This window comes from Coptis chinensis, chromosome 9 (genome assembly GCF_015680905.1).
Source record: "Coptis chinensis isolate HL-2020 chromosome 9, ASM1568090v1, whole genome shotgun sequence".
NCBI lineage: Eukaryota > Viridiplantae > Streptophyta > Magnoliopsida > Ranunculales > Ranunculaceae > Coptis > Coptis chinensis.
The window spans coordinates 21889878-21897219 of record NC_141464.1 but is presented as its reverse complement, the minus strand read 5'-3'; the positions used below and the strand labels follow the sequence as shown (position 1 = coordinate 21897219).

General features: G+C 37.5%; 1 protein-coding gene across 4 annotated transcripts; it reads right to left on the bottom strand.

The window, feature by feature from the left end:
• Positions 1 to 2094: 2094 nt before the first annotated feature.
• Positions 2095 to 6972, bottom strand: LOC147475202 (protein CYTOSOLIC ABA RECEPTOR KINASE 4-like). 4 transcript variants are annotated; one of them, XR_015208380.1, is made up of 7 exons: positions 6782 to 6972; positions 6194 to 6625; positions 5093 to 5434; positions 3072 to 3257; positions 2754 to 2878; positions 2540 to 2622; positions 2095 to 2255 (listed from the first exon to the last, which is right to left on the bottom strand). XR_015208380.1 is itself a non-coding variant. In XM_086583533.1 (5 exons), the coding sequence occupies exons 2-4, from the start codon at positions 6261 to 6263 to the stop codon at positions 2862 to 2864; spliced, it is 273 nt and encodes a 90-aa protein (XP_086439659.1). In that variant the 5' UTR covers positions 6264 to 6625; positions 6782 to 6972; the 3' UTR covers positions 2095 to 2622; positions 2754 to 2861. The 4 variants fall into 4 exon arrangements, 1 of the variants encoding a protein (XP_086439659.1); XR_015208379.1 differs by having other exon boundaries at positions 2095 to 2622; positions 6194 to 6400; positions 6504 to 6625; XR_015208378.1 differs by having other exon boundaries at positions 2095 to 2622.
• Between the last annotated feature and the right edge of the window lie 370 nt (positions 6973 to 7342).

The following is a 7342-nucleotide window of genomic DNA, read 5'->3' as shown; positions in this document are numbered from 1 at the left end:
TGTAACCCCTATAAATAGAGGACCTAAGTGCCTCATGTAATTTGCCAATTCACTTATACTCTTGTCTCCAGAACTTGAGGCAGAGAGAGATTAATAATAAAAGATTCAGTTTTAACTAGTCGAGTCTTAATAAATTAGTCTTTCTAGTCTTATGTTCTTCGACTATTCTTCTTCTCGTTCTTCGTGTTCTTCCTTCATTATGGAAGGCTAATCTTCTCCTTCAAGGGAGGAGATGAAGCCGATGCTTAAGGTTTAATGATTCTTCTGGTTCATGGTGTTCTTCAATGAGGTTAGTTCAATTCTTTATGTTTTTAGTTATTAGTTCCATTGCCCACACCAGGGGATGGAAGTATAGAATAGGGTTTATGTTTTGCAATATTAATATCATGCTAGTGTTCTTTACTTTTCTTCTAGTAGTATAGTTCTTTAGAGTTAGGGAAGTATTCTTTGTGTTGCCTTAGAAGGGGTAGCTCAGGGAGTGGCTGCCTAGATGAAGTATTCTTTGTTTTTGCCTGAAGTGGTGATTCATTGAATGGCCGCCCTATTAGGAATTACTCCTTGATGTTGCTCTCGGGAATACATTGAATGGCTGCCCGAGCTTACATAAAAGGAAAGAAGATATTAATAACATAAACATAGGAACAACCTTAAGTAGAGTTAATTGTTAACGATGTTTCGTTCAAGAGGGCATTGACACTCGCTCGATTGTCTAATTGTAGTCTACTTGTGAGAACAACCATGAAGCAAAAGGCCATAGGTCAAAAGTATTGGTGGATTCTAATCTCTTGAATTCCCTCTCTTATAAATTCTTAATAGTTTAGTTAGTTTAGTTTAGTTTAGCATTAGAATCTAAAATCTCTACAATCATTGTTTTTAATCCCTCAAACCCTCTTTCCAGTCCTGTCCTCCACATAACATACACTTAAAAGTGGAACGATACCCTACTCATCCTTTACTTATTGAGGGATAATTAGGTTTTGATACGCTTCTATTTTGTTTAACGACCATCATCCATCTACATTATCTATTTGCATCATCCATATACCATCCAATAAACACAAAAAGGGGCACGTGTCAAATGGCGCCGCTGCCATTTTAAGTTGTTTATGTTTAACGCTTTCTTTCAAGATTAGAAGTTTGGATCTTAAGGTAATTTTAGCCACATCATCCATCCTTTTGAGAAAGAGAGAAGCTTGAAGGACATCTTGAAGACAAGATCTACCATACAGGTTAGTCGAATCTTCATTCTTTTTATTTCATTCTTAGTATAGTTGCATCATAGTTTAGTTTTATTGCTTTATAGTATAATTGCATTTAAGACATTTTCAACCATTGAAGTTGTAAGCCAACACAATGAAACATCAAATTCTAGTGTTTCTTGTCAGAATCTTGACAAACGGACTATCGTCTGTGGGCCGTGGTACTTACGCAATCCAAGTGATTCACCATAACCCTAGAAGAGACAGGTTTAGATAACGGGCGAGATACTAGCTGCAAAGCCCAACCCAGTTGAAGGAAAGTAGTTTTATATTTTAGTATACACTACTAAAAAAAAGACATGTGATGACGGCTTTTAGCCGTCATGAAACAGGTTTAATGACATTTTTTCATTTAAAAAACAACCATCATTATAGAGCCCCTCATAAAAGTTAACCAAAAGCATCATAATTTTGGTGACGGTTCTGAAGAAACTAACATAAACGCTCGAACTTAATATGACAAAAATTCATTTATAAACGTCATAATTGGATCCTTTTGTGTGACATATTTTATTTAACCGTCATAGTTTTATTAGAAAAAACGACAAGAAATAAACCTTCTTTATGACTATTTTTATTTAAACGTCACCATGAGAAACAAAAGCGTCAATAAATTAACATTAAAAACTGTCAAGAATTGGTATGTAACGTTCTTTGGAAGCCGTCATAACTTCTTCGTTTTTTTTTCCTGTAAATCTGAAAATTCTTGTAAATTTGAAATTCCTGTAAACCCAATGCATTCATACACCTTGACAACTCAAGTCCATTATGGAAACAAGAATCATACTTTTATTACCAACATAAATCATTCCAAGAACTTGTTCATATTACATGATTTATTCACAAAGAAAAAAATTAAATAACTCAAACACTTGATTCAAAATCAAGTCATAATCCAACAATAATGCAATTTACATAACCCATCCAACAAATTGCTAATCAACCGATCTATCTCAAACAAACTTAATCGAGCTACCATGCTATCTCACTTATAACCTAAAAAACAATATAAAAAGAATGTGTTAGTTTGTTTATTAAATAAACTAAAATTATAATCATATAACTACTAAATGAAAGAGTTACGAGCAACGCTGCTATGACAAAGAATCATGTTGGTTAAGCCCCAAACGTACACCACTATAGGATATCTGATCTGTATACACAAATAACCCTTTACCTAATATGCAAAGGAAAGAACATAAGAAATTACCAAGCAAAAAAAAAAGTAAGAAACCGAGTGATGTGAGAAGGTTACACTCAACATGAATTAGTGACTTAACATGTGAGAAGTGATGTGAAAGGTTGACTCTTTGGTTCTAGCTGAGAACAGGGCCAGGTGTAGCCCCCTGTACTCCCTTCCTTCCTACATAAAGAAATTAGTGACTTAGCAATTTAAGTTCCAAGAGATGAAAATGAGAACAAAAATAGTAAGCTGTCACATTTATGATCAGTAGAGCTAACAAGTCCAACTTATAGGGAACGCATTAGATATACCATGTAGAATGTCATGTAAAGAACCCCGTTGCATCTTGATATATCAAAATTCGATTATTTGCCTCCAAACAGTAGCCCAACAATTCCACAAAATGCTCATGCTTTAGTCTAGAAACTGTTGATAACTACAGCCAACAAATTTTAAAGTCAAGACAATGAATCAGGCTTAAAGACAATGAATCAGGCTTAAACCTCATATACTGCCCTTCAAAGAGCTATACATATTTCATTTTATTACTCAAGTCACCTGGGCGGCAAAATCAGAATCTGGCTCTTGTGTGTTACCTAGATCTAGGTTCTTTACAGCTGTAGACTCACCAGTACTTGAGGTCGCAGAGAAAACTCGACTATAAGACCCTTCTCCAACTAAATCCTTTGTCCTAAAGTTAGAAGTCAACCTCTTCAGTTCATCCAAAGATATTGCTGGCATTTCAATGGGTAAGATCTTTGGAGGAGCTGAACTCCTCGAAGCTTGGGATCCCCTAGGCTCTCCTCGATCATTACCTAAAACACGCAACAAGAGGAGTGAATCAGTGTGTATTGTGTATATGCATGATGCCATGCTTGCAAAAATTTGCATGACAAGCACAAACATAATGGGGCATAAAGGAATTGACATATATAGCATACAGAAGAAATTGAATACCTTGTGAACTTCATACAAGTATGATGAAAGCAAAAAATAAGGGGAAAAAAATGTTGATTTATGCACATTTATAGTTCTAAAACTAAACAAAAATGCCCCTGATCTTTCATGTATAACAAGGTTAGAAGATGTAAAGTGCGCTAAATATGTGTTTCCTCATAAATGTTATAATAGTACCATAAAGCATGATTCAAAACAACAATTGAGATAGGACCATGATTCAAAGAAAGAGCACCATGCAGGTTACCCCTTGAACATCAAAGCGGCTATTCATGATATGGCTGCAAGATTTATGAGTGTAACCTTCTCACATCACTACTAAAAAAAAAATACCCATAAGCGGTGCTAAACTAGCGTTTCATTTGCTTCAAAACCCAGCTAGCATCGGCGGGACTGGAGCTTGTTTAGATCAGGACCCACGCTTTAGCAGCTAAGAAAGCTGACTTAGATTCCCTTCTAACTAGTCCTAGTCGAATATAATGAATAGCCGGGATCATAACCAAGAACTTCATTTAGATAGGCATAATCGCATGTTTAACCCCGTGTCTTTGTCTTTACCCATGAGCGGGACTAAACGGGCTTTTAATGCATCTCAAATGCCCGACTAGGTGGGGCGGGGAGCTTGTTTAGAATCGAGTTCACTTTCGCTTTTAGCTGCCATAGCAGCAGACTTATCCTCTTCGGCTTACCCTTTTTCTTCTTTTTGTTTATAGCTTCATATTTGTGATTGTATAGAGTAAGTTGTCTCGTAGTTTCTTGGGTACCGGAACTATGTTGGCCAGTCACTCTGGATAGTGTGAAACCAGGAGGAAGCCGGCGTTATCTTTGCTTGATAAGGTCTTTCTTCCTTGATCTTCAAAGCATCTATTCAGGTCTCGATCTTCATAGTTTCTGCTTAACTGGCTTAGCTCCTTCGTTCATAGATAGAGTAGAGAGAAATGGGAGAAAGCGGATTAGCCACGTTCCAACTCTTCGCCATCTGACTATCATAAGAGTCATTTCATCCCAGAGTCTCTGGCTGAGGGATATCTAGTTTAAGTGCTAGTTTCCTTTGCTATCGATGCAGGCGATCGAGTTGGGCCTATTCTTGTCTCGAATAAGAGAGTACCAGGAGTACTAACATATAATCTTTCTTGTAGATATACAAGACTCCTTTTCCTTTCCAGTACTATTACTATTATAAGCCCCTATAACCAGGGAGTTTAACTAGAACCTAGATATAATCTCCGGAATCATAAACTGCTATCTCTAACTATGCTTTTATGAGTGGAGTTTAGAGTGTGGCATAGCTGTAAACTCCTGAATTTTTAGAAGGTTCTTTCTAAGCAGCGTAAGATAAAGCACTAGTAAAGGAAGCAGGCAAGTGGTAAGCTGGCCGAGTCAAACTAAGCAGAAGTTGAGGAATGCTTTAGAACTCTAAACCAAATTTGTCAAAGTAGCCGACGGGTTGATGGGCTTGAGAGGAAATGGTATTCGCTTCGAAGGAAGGACAATGAGAGCTCAGTCCCGGTTCACTCGATGACGGCGAACTACTCTATTCGGAAGTGGGGGACTGAGGTCGACGGAGATCGAGAGGAAAGCCTGTGTGACCATTGATTGTGAAATTAGAGCTTTGATTATAATTACTAAGAAAAAGAATATATATTTCTTAGTAAGATAAGGCACGTGGAAAGGAAGGGGTTTTGCTACTTACATAGTGTGTGTAAGGAGAAAGCCCATTGAAAGATATACGAGGGAAGCGTCACCCCAAGCCCTATTTTCTAGCAATGACCGGTCAATCAAAATGGAGATTCACAGATGATTCTCAGCATAGAAGAGATCTTTACAAGTTTGATCACCGATGGAACGAACGGCTAATCATCGACTCAAGCACGTATTGCCATCACATTACAACATGTCTCCTGAAAGGTCAACAAAGAGCACCTCCCTCCACACTCAACCGAAAAACGGAACCCCTTGAGTTGAACCAACAAAGCAAATAATTGAATGAAGCCCAATTCCCTCCTAGAGAGCCACTTTCGGGGGCCCTAGCTTCCTGAAACCAAGAGACGAGACAGAAGATGCATAAATACATAAAGAAAGATAATTCTAATTATCTTATTTAGAAGAATAATATTATAGGACTACTCGCTCTCCCTTATTTAACAGTGGTATCCCTTCTTTCAGCTGTTGGCTGTAGTATCTATTCTCTATCCCTGTCCTCTGTGCTTCTTGTTCCAAGCTTTCCTTCAAATCTGCTTATAGGGTGTGCTCCTTCTCTCGGCCCCTGCCTAAGCTGAGACTTCTCCTTCTCTTTTAGAGTGAAAGAGTTCATCTTTGAATACTTTGCCCGGTACGGTCAACCAGACAAGGTGGGGTTGCTTCCTCGGAAAGATCCGCATAGAGGTTAAATAAGAGAAAGCGAACAACATATGAGGGCTTGGGACCTTTTTAGTTGGAGTTAGTGGGGGCCAAGAAAGAAAAGGTAAATAACTAATAACAAGACCACTTACAAAGAAATAACAACACCGTTAGCAGAGCATCCAACCATTTTCCAAGTACAAGGATAAACCGAGTTAATACCCCCACACATCTAGAACATGCAATTGACCAATAACACTCTTAAGGCATAATATCATCCATAATGGTTCTTCATTACACAGTATGAACATCACACGTACTGAAGATTCAAGACATATAAATTCATTACATGTTGGTGACTATTATAATATCTGGTTCGAAACTATAACCAAAACCAAAATTGGCCAACTAGATTTATCACAAATAAGGATTAAAAAGGAAATGATATACAAACCTGCTGACGCAAGGAAGACGAGTGATGTCACAAGGAGATAAGACTTTGAAGAGACAACAGATGATTTCATCTGGAAGAACTTGTGAGTCTCAGGTCTGCAATCTTTTTACCGAACTTATGATTTGTCTACGCGTCTATTTTTCAATTTCCTCTCGTCTGACATACTTCAGGCTTTCGCCCTTCTTTCTTGTGAACTTGTGACCAAGCCTTTAAAAGATTAATTTCTTTCAGAAATTTAATCAAACATTTGGTATTCATTTTCATGAAGACTTTTTAGAAGTCAAAGCTGCCAATTGAAATAAAAACATACAGGCTTAATTCGAACTTAATGATAGATTGAGAGAGTCATAACCGATGTTACTCCTTGGTTTCGCTTAAACTTCTCCAGATCCAGAAACACCAGTGTTCTAGTTTTTCCCTCTCCTCATCAAGCTTTGCTTCCAAAATATAATAACAATATCAGAGATTATCAAATTTACGGTCAGTAAAACTAAATTCATTAAAGGGGGAAATGATAAAAACCCACGCCAATTAGCAGGAAATGAAATGAAAAGGGTTAGAGAAATTAAGACATATATGGAGGCATACCTTGATCGATCCAAAGCCTTCCATTGCTATCGTTTCAATCTATCAAAAACCCGAACAAAAATTCAGTACTGATAACCAATTAAAACCAGAATTTGAGCGAAAGGAGGCGCCTTTTTTCCATGGCTAGATAAGAGGCAAAAAAGATTCGTCGAGAAGGAAATGGTGACATTCCAAGAAGAAAACGAGGCTTTTTTTTTCTAGTGAAAAATAAGAAGATGAAAAAGAAAACTCACTGTTCGCATTATAAGTTGGGGGAAAATAGAGCCCTTGACGCTTTTTCTACACTTTTGGTTTACTTTTGTTTTTGGTGAGACACGCTCGAGTCTAGATTGTTGACGCTTAACTCCCGAGCCTTGAGTTGTTGACGCTTCAATTAAACACACCAGCAACCCGCAAGTTTTTCACTTTTTCTTCTTAGGTATTTCTCTTGATCCCTTGACCACTCTTGACGCTAGAAACACTAATTTAAGGGTCCTTGAATAAAATGTTAACCAATAAATAGTATTGACGGTTTAGGAACTACGGGAGTTATCGGTTGTGCTAGAACAGTCAAAATAATTC